We start from the raw sequence: 18,232 nt of genomic DNA on the forward strand, positions 1-18,232 counted from the left end.
CATATAAGAACATTCATGGCATAAGAATGAAAATTATGTAAATTGCTTCCATCGATGGAGAAATGCAATTTTTCATTTATGCTAATAGAGACAGTTCTTGCTTTACTCTAAGCAGACTATTCAGCAGACCTCTTTGTAAAATGATTCTTCCATAATGTGAATTTGCCTGAAGAAGTGGGGAAAGGAGGGAGATAGGGAGGGAAGCAGGAAGGGGCCCTGAGCCCATATAGACAGGGGGCTGGCACATGCTTCAAGGACAGGTGGGGACCAGGGACAGAGAAGTGAAAGCAGGAGGAGGAACACACAGGGCTAGACCAGTCATGTGAGAGGAGGAACTTGCTTGGGGTTGGGGGCAACGGGCAAACACAGACAGGAGAGGATGGGCAACATGCAGTGGCCAGAGACCAACACATGGTGCCAGATCTGGAAAGGAAGACAGACACGTAGTAGAGACGGACACCCTGCAAGTGGGTGGGTGGAACAGGACAAAGGTCTCTCTCTTGGCACTGGAGGTCTGAAACTAAGACCACTTCCAGGGACTGTGGTGGTTTTCCCTGCTTCTGTTCTGCTTTCACCTAGAGGCTTTTTTTTTTTTTGGCAGGGCAGTGAGGGTTAAGTGACTTGCCCAGGGTCACACAGCTAGTGTCAAGTGTCTGAGGCTGGATTTGAACTCAGGTCCTCCTGAATCCAAGGCCAGTGCTTTATCCACTGCGCCACCTAGCTGCCCCAACCTAGAGGCTTTTTTTAAAAGTGTTTTTATTTTTTGTGGGAAGGTGGGAGGTTGTGAAGTGGCAGAGAGAGAAGAAAGAGATAGAGACAGAGAGACAGAGGAGAAAGAGAGAGAGAGAGAGAGAGAGAGAGAGAGAGAGAGAGAGCGAGAGAGAGCAAGTGCACAGTATTGTACAGTCAAGTTAACAGATATGTGGATTTCTTTCAGAATTCTTTATGTAAAGTCAAATGTGCATAATGCAAATTTATATAAAGCAAGAATCGTCTGTACTTCATCAACAAATAGATCATTTTAAAGGCAGATCATAGAAATCTCTGCTGGCAGCTCAGTGTATATAGCACTGTGACTGGAGTTAAGAAGACCTGAGTTTAAATCCTGCCCCAGATACTTAGTATCTGTGTGACCCTGGGTAAGTAACTTAACTTCTGTTTGCTTCAGTTTCCTCAATTTCAAAATGGAGATAATAATAGTACCTACCTCACAGGGATGTTGTAAGGAACAAGTGAGCTAATATTTGCAAAAAGCCCTTAGCAGAGTACCTGGAAAATAGTACATACTGTATAAATGCTTATTCCCTCCCTCTTTGCCGCTTCAGTGGGACTCATCAATTGTCACTTGAATCCCATCCAATAGGGAAATTTGCCTTTTCCCTACAGACCACCCTTGTCTCCTGCACATTAATTCATCTGTAGCAAGGGTATTGGAATGCTCTTCTCCCTCCTCTCTTGTGAATGGAAAATAAGGTGTCTTTGATGAACAGGTCAACCAAGAAAGACAAAACAGAGAATTGGGGGTCTACAATTTTTAATAATTTTCAACTAGCTACAAAATGTCAATCACATCACAAACTGACAGGAGACAAGAGGAATTTAATATCACATGCTGTAATGATATTTATCTCACAGTTTATCTATATTTCATTCATTTATATTATTTTTAATTTTTTATTAGCTACTAAACATTTCAGAGATTTGGTGTGCATAGCTCTAGATAAGCAACAGAGAACTGTACCAATAACAAACCACATGGGGAATAGCGACTAATAAGATACAGCCTTATAAAAATTACACCTCTGCACTGTTTCATAGTGTAGTCGTTTCTTCCAAAAGATAGTCTTCAAAAGCAGCAGACAACCCCTATATTACACCCATTTGACATATTTTCAGCCAAACGCTTATTTTGCTGGCAATGATTAAATGGTGAGTGTCAAATCCATCTTTTTTTTTAATTAAAAAAGAATGATTATGGCTAACAACTCTATTGACAGAAGAAAGTGCCACTATTGCAGTCTTGCTGGTATAACATAGTTCCAACAGTGTCTCAATACTGAGCATGCTTTTGTGTTATTGTGTGTATGTGTGTTTCTCGTTGTCAGTGTGCTACTGCCGTGGAAAGGTCTTGTTTAAGTAGGAGCCTAAGGATCTATTTAATTCTCATGCATAAATGCATAAATCACATCACTTTTAGTGCAATGCCTGTTAATATAATTCCACATTTGTCTAATCATGAAATCAGAACGACAGATGACGGCCATGAAGAACCAAGGACAGCAAATTTTAAGTGCTTAAGAGCATGACACCTAGAGGAAGGCGCATGGCAGTAGCTCTGTGGAAGGTCACAGTTTTACGAGAACAATACTGCATATTTAAAGGTTCAACAGCACATTAAGCATTCCTACATTGTTGTCATTCAGCAAACATCATTGAGGAGAAGAAGAAAAATAAAACAGAATACATCATAGTGAGCCAGAGCCATCAAGTTATCACTATATACAACCTTGGGAAAGAAAGGCAACTAGAAAAGAAAAGGACAGACTACACAGGACAACAATTACAATGGGGATTGATATGTGCATGTGTGCAAACCTAGTAGGGAAATACCATGAGAAAAGCATGACAATGCCATCTTCTTTGATAGCATGGAGACTAAAACATATTTGTTGGCATTTAACCACTGCCCAGCATCTTTGTTGCACGTTGGTTGGCTTCATCAATCCTGGTTTTGTTGGAATCAGCCTGGAAGAAAGAAAAGAAGGGAGGGGTGTGATTAATACCAATGTAGTAATCAGGGATAACCACTTTGGGTTGCCTTGACGACCTTTGATACTCCTTAGGCATTGCCTTCAAGGATACAGTTCTATTGTCTCGATATCTGAAATAAACTTTGTTCAGTCAGTCACTTTTCAGTTATATCTGACTCCTCATTACCCCATTTGGGGTTTTCTTGGTAAAGTTATTGGAGTGGTTTGTCATTTCCTTCTCCGGCTCATTTTACAGATGAGGAAACTGAGGTAAACAAAGTTAAGTGACTTGTCCAGGGTCATATAGCTAGTCTGGGGCTGGATTTGAACTCAGGAAGATAAGTCTTCCTGATTCCAGGCTCAGCATTCTATCCACTGTACCACCTAGCAGCTCAATAAAGTTGAATAAAATTTAAATGTGGCAAATCATTTTCAATTCCTAATTGGTGCTTTTATTTTCTCCGTTAAGTCCTCTCACAGTTGGAAAGGGACCTTGGAGGTCATTTATTTCAACTTGTTCCAAAAAAGAATTCACTCTAAAATCTACTTGGTTGACTCTATTCTTTCCCAGTATTCAATATTGAGGAAGCAATTGATCAAGGAAGGTGGGAAAGACCACTTTCTAATAAAAATATTAAATATGAGGTGTTTTCTTATCCCTATGTGGTTGTATTCTCAGTATCACTCCATTTAATTTGAAGGGGTATTAATTCCTAGAACTTTAAGAGTCTCTCTCTTTCTTTCTCACTCTCCATATATTTTCATATATATGTTTGTATGTAGATGGACATTGATATATACACACATATATGTAGAGATATAGATATATAAAATATGTGCACATATATTTAAAATGGCAATTTTATTGTAAAGCAAAATATAAGTGATTTATTGATTTTTCTGAACTTAGTTGACTATGAATATATATATACATATATGTATACATGTATATATTTACTACCAGACAGAGGCCATTATTTTTATTTGAAAATTTGCCTGTAGGTTTTCTATTTAGGGTTTCATTTTCTTCATCTGTAAAATGATGATGGTGGTTATTTCTCACTTTATGATTCTCTCTAATCCTAAAGACTTCTTTCTTGACAGACAGATCCCAGTGGAGTAAATGGGACTTTTGATAGAAAGAACGTTGCAGGCACAGGTCACTGTGAAATCTTTAGGCAGTCTGAATAATGTTTTGGGGGAATGGTAAATAGCCAAGTTTTGTTCAAGTGTTGGGTGCATGGAGAATAATATGTGATAAGACTGCAAAAAAGTAGTTTGGGAGAAAATAAAAGAACATGAAATGCAAAACTAAGCATTTTTGACTTATTGTGTTAAGTATTTTTGAACAAGATAGTGACATCATAAAAATATATTTCAGTATAGTAATCTGATAGAAATTTGTAGAATCAGTTAAAGGAACTAAAGACTAGAGCCAGGGAGATAAATTAGGAGGCATTTACAAATATATACACCTGATGTAGAGTGGTGGCAAGAAAAATAAAAAGGAAAAGAGAAACTTTTTTTAGATGCTGAATCAATAGGATTTGGTGAATTAGATGTGAAATAAGGGAGGAAATAAAAAAATGACTCCAGGATATCTGGTCTTGGGAACTGCCAGAATCATGTCGTCACTAACAGAAGTAGGAATGTCAGGAGGAAGAACAGGTTTTTGAAGTAGTTTTAAATACACTTTCTTCCAAGTGCCAATAGGACATCCAAGTTGATATCCAATGGGTCCTTTGAAATGTAGGTATAGAGATTGGAAGAAGGGTCATGGTTAGAGAAACAGATACTATGTCAAATCAATATTGGATTAAGAGTGCTCTAGTTGAAACTTTGCCAGTAATTTATCATGTGACCTTGGAGAAATCACTTCCCCTCTAATGGCCATAAAGTGATGCCACCTAACCACCATGTTGCCTTCGTATGAATCATTCATATAGACAATGTGGGAGGGGCAGTAGTAGATAGTATGCTGGGCTTGGAATCCCAAAGACTTGGATTCAAATTTTGCTTCTGCCTCTTTCTAGATCTGAGACCCTGAGAAAGTTGCTTAATGTCCAGGTGTCTAAGACAACTCCATTGGATTGATCTCTGGAGACATAAGTAGGAGTCATCTGCTGAAGTCACAGGACCAGAAGAGATTGTCATGGGAGTGGGCATAGAGAGACAAATGACAAGGACAAATTATAGAACAACTACCTTACCTCCTTAGATATGTCTATGATAAAAAAGATACGCCCTATACTGATTCTAACACAGAAAACAAACCTGCCTCTGATAAGAGAGATTTCATAAAGGGATCATGGTTTCTCCATAAAATATTTATTTTAAAAACATTTAAGGAGAAAGCAAGGTTTTAGAGCTGAGATGTAAGGTAATTTTATGACGGTCCACAAAGTTATTCCACAAATTGTGATACTGAATGATCATATGAAACTGATGTCAGAGAAATATGTTGGGATTGTAATTTAATTGGAATTAACCTATAAACTGGCCATTTCCTTGAAAATTTCAAAAGATTAGAGGGAAATACAAGGCGAAAATTACTGCAGACAGTGATCGGTGTTTTAAAAAATGTGCCTGCCATCCTAGGGAAATGTGCCAGGAAGCAGAGAACTAGTCTTCTCTGATGCAAAATTTCCCAAAGCTCAGTTTATTACTTCTTTTCCCACTTCCGACATGGAAGCCCCCATTTTTAACTGGCAGGCTGAAAGTGGAAAATGGAAATGTTTTTCTTACCTTCTCCATGATCCTGTCAATCTGGCGATTCTGTGTGTCAATCTCATTACCCATGTCCAGGGCCATATGACGGAGATTTCCAATGATGCCGCTCACCTGCTCCAGGTTTTCATCCATTTCATTTTCTCGGGCATCATTTGTTACCCTGCGACCAAAGAAAAGATTCTTTTGAGGAAATGTGAAGGGACAAACTCTGGATACCTAGGACCCAGAGCTGATCTGAGAAATGCCTGTAGGCCACTAGACATCTCTGCTTTAGAGGACTTCTATTCAGTACAGTCAGGGGAAGTTTATCCTAATTTATTAGAAAATAATCAAAGCATTGTACTGTGGCAATGTCATCTCTGAACAATTAAATATTTTTATTTTTATTGATGTTATTTTAAAGTGGATGGTTCTATTTATCTGAGCACCATCAGCCATCTCATGCTTTCTCTTGCATAGGATAGTGGTCTTTTCCACTCTCAGAGTTTAATCATGTTATTAAGAAAATTTAGCTGCGGTTGGAAAGACCCTAATGTAGGACAGGAGGATAACACAGGGCAATAACTCTATATTTCCTTTCCTCTGGAAACTAAACCCATTGAATTAAGTCAAAGAATCATACCACTGGGCTTCTTTTTTACTTGGGATGGAAAGGAAGGCGAGAAGCAATAATAATTATAGGCCTCTCCTTAGGAGGAACACTGGTGGGAGTAGTTACTTGCATAAAGCAAGTTACATTTGTTTGTATTTAAATGCCATGGTCTCTTTAGATGGTCTGAGGAAGATCTTTTTTGGAGGGGATTTTGTGTGTGTGTGTGTGTGTGTGTGTGTGTGTGTGTGTGTGTGTGTGTGTGTGTCTTGGGTGGGTGGGAAGTGGAGAGAAAAGATACTTAAGTTAACATGAAGACCTTGCTTATCTTTCCACTTTTTTAGTGGTTTGGAAAGACAAATAGTCCAATTTGTGGAATAAAATGAATACAACAGCTTTGTAATTCCCTGGCTGGTAGAAATTACAGCACAGCCAGTATATTTCAATGATTTAGCAGCTGCAATCACTTAGAGCAAGTGTTTGTAGATAAGGATCTACCATGTAGGGCTATCACTGTTGGAGGTGGACACCCTAGCACCTTGCTATGCAGCCCTAATCACCATTCCTAATGTGTTCTTTGAGGGTTGAAAGTGCTCACTTATTCTTAGACCAACAACCTATGCCAAAACCAAATCTTCAAACTGCAGCATGAAGTTATCCCATGCGGAAAATCAGCCAGTCATCGACCATGGTGACTATCACCTCTGGCTTCTCAAGGAGCAAGTGGAAAGATATCATTTGGACATGAAGAAACACAGTCTATTTTTTCTTGGTGTCTGCATCTTGCACACTTAGGGGAATGCTGAGCTGAGTTAGTTTGTAAGAACTAACAGTGGCCTGGCTATTGATATTTGTTGAGAGCAGCAACCCAAACTACCTGTTGAATATCTCTGTGCAACATCATGTAAAAAGTGATGAGTTCATTACCTGAAGAATATTTACTTATTATTAGTCCAGGTCCTTCAGTCTCCAAACAGCCGAGTTCTGTATAGGCTCGTCTTAGGGCCAGCTGTTGGCGACTGCCTTTGTAAACTCAGTGTCTCAGCATCGCCACGTATCTATACCTGTTGCTGTTTATAGACACTGTAGTCAGTGTTTGCTTTCCTGAACTCAAAAAGAAGGTTAGTTGACAGGAAGCCAAGCCACAGTCTTTTTGGCATTCTCTGGATTCCACTAAAACGTCACACGAAACTCATGAAAATACATTTGGTTCGGAGGGTGAGGACAATGGTGTCTCCTGGCAACATGGCGCTGCTTCTTAATCACTGTAAACCCAACAAAGCTCACCTGCGGATAAAACCACCACTGATGGCCATCTGCTCTCGTTCATCCACCACACGAGCAGGTTGGCTGGCAACAACTCCATCTTGATTATTGCCCCAGGCTTTTTTGTAAGCATCGCTTGACTTAAGCCTATGCAAAAAAGAGGGTGAGTAACAGTGCACTGGGGAGGAGCTGTTGAGCTACAATCTATTTCTTCAAGCTAAGAACTGAACCAAGCAAATGAGTTTCCAGTAGGGGCATTAAGAGTATACCGATATATCATAAACCTGACTCAAATGTTTGGCTGCCACCATGACCAGACTACTCAATGACTCATTTCCAATGGATTCAATTGCAGTTGTCAAGTCTGTAACATTGCCCAAAAGGGAAGTTTTTGGATTAGCTGGTTGGATTTGACAGAAGCATAAAGGCAGCTGGAGGACATTCACTTTTATTTCAGTGACACGGTTATATTTTGAGACACAAAACACACACACACAAAACATACTGGCAGACAGACATGAAACAAGACTGCCAAGTATAGTGTGTACATCACATCACAGCAACACACCGTCGTTGAGCGAAACAGATTTGGCCAAGTTTTAACACAGCATTGTACAGAGATTCCCTGTTTGCCACATATATGTGTGGTACCAGGGACACAGAAGCCACTGACATTTCCAATGAGGCATAAAAGACACAGCATTGGAGGCTGGCTGGGGCGATGGCCTTTAGAATTCTACTTAGGGCAATATGAATTGATTTCTAGGATAATATATCGGTACTTCAAAACAGTAACCATACATCGAGAGTTGATGTACAAACCTTTGTCCACAGAGACAAAAAGTAAAAGAGGCATAGTGAAATGAGCGCAGGAGAAAAAGAAAAAAAAAATACAAGCAATCTAGCATCAGAAAGGGAAAGTCCTCTACATCTTCTTCATGCACCAGCTACAGGCATGAATAGAGAGTGAAGCATTCTCACTAAGCACGAACTGCTCCGTAGTTGACCATTCCCGAAATGCACCAGTAGTAATAGCCTTCCCAAAGAGCGAAACGCAGGCCAAATGTCCTCTTCTTTGGACTGGGGGCTAGGGTGGGGAGTGCTTATGCTTTGGTACTTCCAACTATTCTGTGGGCAGTGACTGGCCTGAAGGAGCCATTTTTCACTGAGCTGCCTTGGAGAGAAATTTAAAATCCAGGCATACCTGCAGGACTCATAGACACATGTGCAGCATATTTTGGGGGTGGGGTGGGGTCTTGTAACTAAAGCAATCAAAGATGTTTTAAAGTTCTTTGCATAGAAGAAACCATGAGCTTTTTTGGAATAAGGGCAGTAGAACTTCCTTTGGCTGATTCCAGAATACAGGAATCCCACTCCCACATATTAAGGCTACATTGTTTTACACATAAAAGGTGCTTAATCAATGCTTGTTGAATTGGATAAGATTGTTTTCAATGAGAACATAGGAACTGACTGCCTTTTCCCTTCATCATAGGGCTACAATTACTTATAGAAGTGGCTCTGCTAATCTGACCTTGGGGACAGAGCACGTTCGGAGACCAATTAGAAAACTGATCCAATAACACATCAGCAACTCCCTTCACCCCCATTTAGTTAGGCATATGCAATTCCATAGTTCCCGAGGCTGTCTGAATTTACTGCAGGCAAAGGTTAATTGCTTTCACGCAATATGTCAATGTCAAAAAAGAAAAAAGAAAAAAAGAAAAAGAGAAATGAGTCTAAAAGAGCTTAGCAACTTGCTTTGGGGTCTGTTGTATTTTGAACCCCCTGCCTGTGTCAGATTGTGTGAAATCCCAAAGACTTTGCAATGTTTTCTGCTATGTAAGATGCTTTGTACACCATCTTTGGCAACTTGAGGAGGGTGGGGTGGGGAAGAATGCGTTTCTAAGAGAAGGCAGACTACTGCTACCCAAAATGCTGCACATACATTCACACTTACTGATAGGCATCGACTCGAGTCTCAAAAACATGCTATGACAGGAAGATGCCCTCTGAATTCCAGGTGCACTACCACACACTGAATTGTGACACATGGTTTTCAAAGCTTCATCTACAAATGGTGGGGGACATTTAAGTCCGGCTTTCCAGTTTAATGTGGGCCTCTTGTGGATGATCTAATTATTGCTTACTAATAAATGAAATCAGGAAGGGGCACTTGAACATCTTTTCAGTAGGGATTTCCTCAAACCTCCCTAAAGACACGCAAAAGGAGGAAGAAAGCCATTTGTGGAAATGCTTTATGAAGCCAACTGTTGGAGTTTTATGGGGAAATTGCTACTGAAACTGATCTACAATAAGACCCTGATTAACTGGAACGTTGAAGGAATAGGGTGGTCCAGGCAACCAAATTTCCTGGCTAAAGTGGAAGGAGAGAGTCTTTTATTGATTTCCTTTCCTGTTAAAAATCTATGCTAAGTTCATTAGGTTGCCTGCCTAGGTGAATGAGTTCTGACTAAAGAACACAAGATCTTTCTTTGATGGTTGAGGGGCTTTACTGTATGTATCTCTGGGTTTTTGATGTCAAGCAAAATCCTCACTGTATAGTTACTATGGACATAGGAAGTATAAGAGCATGCATACTCTAAGACCTTAGCCTAATTTTTTTTCAAGGTAGGGACCTTAAGAAAGTTGGTAAGTTGTTTCTTTTTCTTAAAGATGGAAGACAGGAAGATTTGTGATTAATTTTGAGGGCTGCTGTTAGATAAGTTCCAGTTAATCAGCTTTTATTGTAGATCATGCTCTAAGAGCAGGAGGTTTCATTTGAATATATCAATATGTGATCCTCCTCCCCTCCCAAGCAGAAATGGGGCATTTTTAATCAGGACTGAAAGTTTTAACTTTAAAGGATGTGACGATTATATTATTGGATAGAAAGCAAATCAAATATCATTTTTAAAAGGGGAGGATTATGAAGCTTTAGGATGAAAAGGATTTTTAAAAATAGGGAGTTGGGAGGGGTGAGGGGAGACCTTAGAGCTGGCTTAATTTCCAAATGCATGTTTAACAATCATTTCATGCATTTGATCTCCCTGTCAGTCAGATGAAAGTGTCTTCAAGAAACCTACACTACCCATTGTATTTCCTGTGTTGCAGACTGTTACAACCACATGTCACATTTTCTGCTGCACTCAAAACAAGCTTTGAAGAATCTTAAGAACCATTTCATGTTTTGTGATGCCGTGCATGCAAAATCTACACATTTCAACATTTCAGCCAGTGTACTGGGTATCTAATGAGGAAGAATTTTAAGACGGATAAAATCAATTTGGGTAAAGCCTGTTCACTCCTTAAAGGATTGATAAGTGCTCCTACATTGGCTCTCTATAACCTCAATCCGGGTCATGTCTTCCAAAGTTATTAAAATCTGTCCAGAAATGGAAAAAGAGAGCTAGCAGTATACTCTCAAACTTGTATTATAAAATAGTGGGGCCAAATTACTGGCCATGTACTTTTGATAACTGGTCCCTGGCTTCCATGTTTCTTATCTCTCAAACTTCCTCCTAGCTTTTTTCTGGACATAAAATTTCAGTTTCTAGGGTTGGGGGAAGTGATGTGGGAAAATACAGTCCTGTTACCTGACAGCCTCTTTGGAAAGGGCTCTGTACTGGGGTACACTTTTTGGAAAATGTTGAAACGTTTATTGAGAAGAGGTGTGGACAGTGAAGCTTTCACTGCAGTATGCCTGATTTTTTTGGATGCATCTACAGTAACTCCCATGGAATTGTCTACACTATGAGATGAATGCATTGGAACCCGTACTGATCTCTTCTGCATGCTACATGCTCATCCTGCCCAAGTGCCCAGCAGGGATGAGCTTGACAAGGCTCGAAGATGGGCCTTGGGGCTCAAAGCTTCAGGCAGGCAGGCAGCACCTACTTGTTACAGGGACACACACAAAGCCCACAGAATTTTCCTAGGTCCGTCAAATTCTTTTCTGCTTCTTTCATGTCCTTATTGATTTGGTCCATTCCCTCCTCGATGCGTTCCAGTTGTTCTGATTAAACACAAGTATTTTATCCCCACAGAATGAAGCGGATGAAAAAGGACAAAGAAAAAAAGACAAAACTTCAGACATTCACTTTGACAGAAAAAAGAAAAAGAAAACTGGACACCACAGAGCGGAGCCGGTACCCAGTACCTACTTGTTACAAGGACATATGAAAAGGCCACAGCATTTCCCTAAATCTTTTAAATTTTTCTCGGCCTCCTTCATGTCTTGGTTGATATGGTTCATGCCTTCTTCAACACGATCGAGTTGTTCTGGTCAGGACAAAGGGATGACAGGGTGGAATGAATTTTTTTTTTTGGATCTCCAACAGAACATGAGAAATGACTATGTAGAACGGAATTTGAGAGAGAGAGAGAAAGAGAGAAAGAGAGAGAAAGAAATTGACAATGCATTGTCTGGGTGGATGCATTGCTGGCAGGAAGTATGTGGGTTGAGTGCTGAAGATGCCCTGTGCTGATGTAGAGTGAAGGAAAAAACCAAAAATGATGTTTACAATAGCTCTTAATTCAAACACAATGGAATGGCATTAGGTAGGCCTGTTTGATTCAGAATGTCTAAAAAACAGGGCAGTACATTCACTTATTCAGTTACCAGTGAAACCCAAAAGAAAGAGAAATGAGGCATTATTCTTCATGCATTTCAATTGAACAGTTATTAGAAAAAATTATTTTTTAACTTAAAATACCTCCTTTTAAAATATTATTATCATTTTGATCACTTTCAGCTAGGCAATGGCAAAAAACTTTTAAAAAAAGATAGAACCAACTTGCTTGTGAAGATAAATGGTAACTGACTCTTAGCTCTCCCGCTTCTGGTGTCTATCTCTATCCACTGGCCTTCTGGCTGACCTGACAGTTGAATATGTGGCTCTGTGGCACAATCTTTGGGTGAGAACACAGCTTAATTTACAGAAGCAGTACAGAGAGCAATATTAGAGGAGTTTTAGGGGCCAGAACATTTGGATTCCAATTATGTGAGATCTTTGGAGGCCATTTAATTCCTCAGCTTTTTGGTTTCCCTATCTTTAAAATGTAGGCAAATCTTGATACCCCAGGGAATGTGGTAAGAATGAATGAAAACACTGATCTTTTGGGGAAGAGCTGTGTGAATCACTATGTATTTTCTTTACTGCAGGAAAAGCTAACATACTGTCTCTATGTTAGGGATTGGCTGCTATAAGAAGAATCCTGGTTCTCATTTGTTTTTTTTTAAGATTAAAAAAAAATCACCAAGGCAACATACTACCAAAATGAGGCAACAGCAGGTACATAGGGAGGATTTAAAGATAACTTTTAAGATGATTAAAAGAAAATAGTAATGTAATCTTCTAGTTGGCTAATTGCAAAACCTAATTATGTTCCATTGCTTCCTTTCATTTACATCTTCATGCATGCTTGCATAGGACTTTGAGTAATAGGCATGATTAGAATAAAATGAATAAACAAACACATTGAAAGCCTAAGGCCATAAATACTAATTTAAAAAAATTTCAAGTGAAATTATAAGAAGGCAGCTGCCAACGTAATAATTAAGCTGAACCGACCCCTGAAACCAAAGTGGAGACCAAAGCTTCCGAAAGGTAAATTCTATTGTTCCTGGTTTTATATAACTTTAAGAACATTAATATCTGGTTAACAGATGGATTATAAAGTAAATAATAGGATTCTCTTTCTCAGGTTTCTTTGTCAAAATTTTTCATTTCATCTAAACAGTAAAAGCATATTTTCTGGGTTTTCTATTAGCATCCCAGGAGGAGTGCTGATACAAGTAGCTAAAGGTGCAATGAACAGATTGTAAGCTCTTTGAGACCAGGGACAGTTCCACTTTTTTTTTTGTCTATAATCCTGTATGTCTAGTAAGTGTTCAATAAGTCAAATTGAATCAAATTCTAGTGTAACTTTTGTGTTACCCACTTTAAGAAAATTTCCTATCCTAATTTAGAAATTGGATAAATCAGATATCAGTTATTCACATTACAAATAAATTCTTCAGTTAAGAAAATTATTCCCTGCAGGGTAGCTTTCAATAGTGAACTCCTACCCAGCAGTGCTTTTAAATGTTTGTTTAAGATGAATGGTTTAAATGAGAGAGAGGAAGTAGAAAACCTTAAAGTGAAAATATGAGCAGCCATTGCCAATTGAAGAGCAAAATTAAAATAAACAAGAACTCATATGTTAAACTATGAGTCATTATCATTAAATTTATTTTATCTTATTTTTTAAAAATAACCCTATTTTTAGAAAACCTCTCAGGAGTATAAAGCGAGGCATACCTCTACTAATTAAACATTTTAAGGCTATTTTATAAAAACTCTTCTGGAAAATTTTTATATAAAGTTGAATATTTGTTAAATGTATCTTTGTACTGTATTGTAAATATCTTATTATTTCATTATATCAACTCTGTTATTTGGACTACTAAAAAAGAAAGGAATGGCACAAAAAATCCACAATGATTTTTGTCTTTGAAGTACATTATCCTTCAAGGCTCTGCTCAAGTTCTACTTTCTTCATGAAGTTTTACTGCCTGATTCTCCTCTTCTCTCCAGCTACTAGTGCTTTCTCACCTGACCCCCACCCCCAAGATGATCTTGTATTCATTTTGGATATGCCTATATATGCCCTTTATCTCCCTTCCTTAGATTAGATCAGGGGCAAAGACAGTTTCATTCTTTATATTTTTATCTCCAGCACCTGACAGTGTTGGATTGAATAATTGTTTGTTGATTGATTGATGTGTATATTTAAGATTGGCAACAAGGTACACTGGATAGATTGCTAAGTTTGGAGTCAGAAAGCCCTTCATCCAAATTCTACTTCTGATATTAGTTGTGTGACTATGAACACATCATTTAATCTCTTGGAGTCTCATTTTCTCATCTGTAAAATGGGGCTAATAATGCTTGTAGCATCTGCTTCACAGGCTTTTCTTTGAGGTTCAAATCATATAATGTCTATAAAATCCTAATATATGTGAAAATATTCTCAAAGAAACTTCTGAATGGTGCTTCTTTTGGATAGGACAGAATATCCCATTAGAAAGCCAACCTCTGGGAGAAATCTCTTTCATTACCCAAAGAGAGGCTAGTGCCAACCTTCTCTTCTCAAATGATGAATAGTGCATTCTTAGAAGAGTCAGACCTCTGAACTATGCCTTTCCCCATTTCTTGCTTTTCCAGTGGAATATTCCAGCTCACAAAAGAAAAAAAGTCCTTTCAGTGGTTTGTTTCCCTGATAATATCTTTTTTTGGTGAGGCAATTGGGGTTAAGTGACTTGCTCAGGGTCACACACCTAGTAAATGTTAAGTGTTGGAGGTTGGATTTGAACTCAGGTCCTCCTGAATCCAGGGCCAGTGCTCTATCCACTGTGCCACCTAGCTGCCCCCTAATAATATCTTTTTTTAAAAAATAGGAATGTAAGAATGAGAGTTCTCTTTCTAATGTAAGCTTCTTAAGGGTAAGGAAGGATTCATTCTTCGTATTTGTATCCCAAGTACATAGCATAGTAATTGGCATATAGTAGGTGTTTAATAGATGCTTGTTGATTGATTGAATGAGATTCCTCAAACCCATGGATCTACCTGCTGTGAATACTTTCTGAGCTGTTTGCAATATCCAGATGCAAGTGGCAAGAATACAGTTGCCACTGTATTCTAAAGAATACAGATGTTCAATTTTAGTGTGATTCTGTTCTTTATAGCTTGTATTCCTTCACAACAACCTTAGGCAAGGAATTTCCTGTCTTGGTTTAATCAAATAAAACTTGGAGCATCTCCTCATTTTCCTTATTTTTTGAAATGTCCCTCTCCTTCAGCTTCATCTATAGGACCTTGCTCACATTTAATATTTTTATGTCTCCTAGTCAACTTTGCTTCTGAGATGAAAACATCTGTACTCATCCAAAGAGTGTAACTAAGCAGAAATGGTTGATTTTAATTAGGTCAGAATACATGAGAATTGTATTTTAGATGCTTCTTTTAATAAACAATGGTAATGATTTGTGAGGTACCAACCAGGATTGCTACTAATGGCCATCTGTAGCTGTTCAGTGCATTTTTGTTTAATGGCTAAAAAGATCATGTGCTATTTTTGTTGCTTATTCCTTTTGGATAAGGCACATGTAATGATATATTAATGTCCTAGTTTTTCCAATACCCCTCCTCTTCTGGGAGATTTGATAAAATTAACAGGGCTCTAAGCCTCTGAATTCCCCAAAATGTTTGACAATCTCCAGGACATATAAAGAAAGTTTTGGTTGGGGGAGGACTAGAACAGGGAGAACATTTTGAAAAGGAGCCTAGAACTGAAACTTGGACTACTGCATTTCTTCTTTGATGAGGCATATTATGTACAAAGGTCAGTAAAGAGGTTCTAATTGCATTGAATACTTTAGCTTCAGCTAAAGGCAAAGCCCTTTCCTCCCTTCCCCATATTATTACGAAAGCTCTTTTAAGTTACTATGCTAGTACCCTGTACTGCCACTTCACTTGATAAGAATGATCTCAAAACCATCAGCTTGATAATGCCCAAACTACCATTTTTTCATTCATTGCTTAACTTGGCATTAGTTGGGAGGATTGTTTCTGAGAACTATTATCTGTGACATCAAAGCAAATAAATTAATGAAGCAAAAAAAAAAAAGCCAAAGGAACTCTGGGGCTGGACAGAGGTTAAATAACCTTTGCATTATTAGCAATTTCCCAAGATCAATTTCATGGGGTTTGCCCCTAAACATAAGTCAGTTGGAGAAATGGCAAGGTCTATTTACACGGCCATGAGATTGTAGTGCCCAGGGCTCCTGGGTCACTCAGGCTTGTGCTGCCCTGTAGCTGGACCACTTTGATCAGTCTGACCCAGAAAGATGGTGGTGATGAAACCAGTCTGCTCCTGCCTCTTGTAAAGACTGTATAGAAATTCTGCATAGAAATAGTTAATAATGCTACATATTCAAATATATTTCCCAGGCATAGATGCTGTAATCATTAAATTAAAAATTACAGAAACATTTTCAGGCAGTTACATGTTTAAACTAGAAGCTCAGAATATGGCAAAAGCATAATTAAAATACATTTGACATGTCAAAGTAATTACAAAGTCATCCTATGCAATTGTCACTTCTACTGGTTTATCATTTTAAAAGTAAGGCTAACCCATCATTATAATAGAAATGAATTCACTCACTTACGGCCTGGCCAGTATGACTTCTAGGAGGCTTTTGTGATGTTTATTCCTTGTCTGCAGCAATCTGCTAATTATATATCAGTTTAAACAAGGAATCTAATGTTGGAACCTTATACTTACTGCTATGTGCCAAAATGGACATTTCTTAGGCTAATGGTAAGAAAAAGGAAACATTAATGTCTTGAAGGTGCTTATTGAATTGCATTGTATATACTTACATGCATATATGTATGTGTGTTTGTATATACATATATGTATATACAATGCTTTGTTGGGACAGAATGAAAGTGACTCTGGGTTCTTGAAAGGCAAGAGTGGAACACATTTTTTTAGGTTCTGCTAGTCTGGAAAGATTCTGAGAAGGTGAAAATTCAGCAACAATTTAACATGCATTTATTAAGCACCTACTATATACCAGTCACTATGCTATGAACCAGGTGATGGACTGCACACTTCTTTTCTCAATATTAATCTAGGTAAATGAGGAGGAGTATGCCACTAGATTAGCTCCAGAATCTAAAAACTAACTAAAATAAGAGATCACAATCAGCATTGGTAGAAGAAGCACCAACCTTGACGAAACTAATGATACTTGAAGTATGGAAGTATGTTATAGGGTATAACATACTTCTGGAAATCATTCATGGATTATGTTTCTTTGTATTTGGATGGAATTTTAGTTTCATCTTTCTAGATCTTCATGGGAAAAATATGGTTAAAATCCATAATCCTCCACTTATATTCTTATTGAAAATGCTGCTCAGTTGCATCTTTATTACATATATTTTTATTTTTTCCCATAGATTTATGTCTTTTTGTTTCCAAATATTGGGAAACTATTCCCAGGAGTATTTGATATGAGCAGTGGCCTTTGGGAGGCACTGCATATTAAACCAAGAAGACACATAAGACTGCCTTTTGGGAATACATGGAATTTTATAAAGATATTATGGCATAGTTTTCAGCAATCATACAGAAGCCTGAATAATTTCCTAATGCTTGAACTTAAAACAATATTAAGATACCTCATTAGACCATTTAAGATAGCTCCAAATTCAGCATATAAAACTAGGGGAAACATGAAACCTGTAGTTCTGTTTCTTTGGTGGTATTTTCTCTAATATGTAAAGCCTTATGACTGTAGCCTTTTAAGACATTACTAAATGATTAGGTGAGTTGAATCTGAAAATTAGCAGGAAGAAGAGAGGAGTTCCACAATTTCAGTTTTCCCCTTCCCATTTTGTAATTATGTTATCACCATATTCAAAGGATGGCAATGTTGATTTTTGTTATTAGACTTAATTAAAGTCAAATGATTTCAATAAATATTACTGTGATAAATATATGGCAGAATATTTTACAACACATTTTAAATTGTTGTATCTAGTTCTATATTTGCTTATATCCTATTAAGGGACCTGGAGGATTAACTATTTGTCATCCATAAATGGTTTCCTATTTGTTGAGAGGCACCCAGTCAGTTTTTAATCAGATTTTCCAAGGACTGAACTAGTATGATAGAAGGAGGTGGACAGTATCTTTATAGCATGATAGGCTACAAAGATCATGTGAGCTACTTCAATGGGAAGGGTAAGATGGTAGGGGACTTCATGTTGTATTAAAATATTATTGACAATTTTAGCTAAGAGTTATTGTTAAAAGATGTTGCAACCCCACTGAATATCTC

The 18,232-nt window shown here is 38.0% G+C and overlaps 1 protein-coding gene across 2 annotated transcripts in view; it reads right to left on the reverse strand.

The window, feature by feature from the left end:
• Positions 1 to 1,517: 1,517 nt before the first annotated feature.
• SNAP25 (synaptosome associated protein 25) overlaps positions 1,518 to 18,232 on the reverse strand; it is a 99,024-nt gene continuing 82,309 nt past the window's right edge. The window contains exons 5-8 of one of the 2 annotated variants that reach the window (XM_043981960.1): positions 11,499 to 11,616; positions 7,357 to 7,482; positions 5,496 to 5,640; positions 1,518 to 2,745 (exon numbers count right to left, since the gene is read on the reverse strand). In XM_043981960.1, coding sequence (XP_043837895.1) covers positions 2,677 to 2,745; positions 5,496 to 5,640; positions 7,357 to 7,482; positions 11,499 to 11,616 — 458 coding nt within the window. In that variant the 3' untranslated portion in view covers positions 1,518 to 2,676. Of the gene's footprint in view, positions 2,746 to 5,495; positions 5,641 to 7,356; positions 7,483 to 11,232; positions 11,351 to 11,498; positions 11,617 to 18,232 lie in introns of both variants that reach the window. The other variant, XM_043981959.1, reaches the window with a different exon arrangement.

This window comes from Dromiciops gliroides, chromosome 2, assembly GCF_019393635.1.
Source record: "Dromiciops gliroides isolate mDroGli1 chromosome 2, mDroGli1.pri, whole genome shotgun sequence".
Taxonomy (NCBI): Eukaryota; Metazoa; Chordata; class Mammalia; order Microbiotheria; family Microbiotheriidae; genus Dromiciops; species Dromiciops gliroides.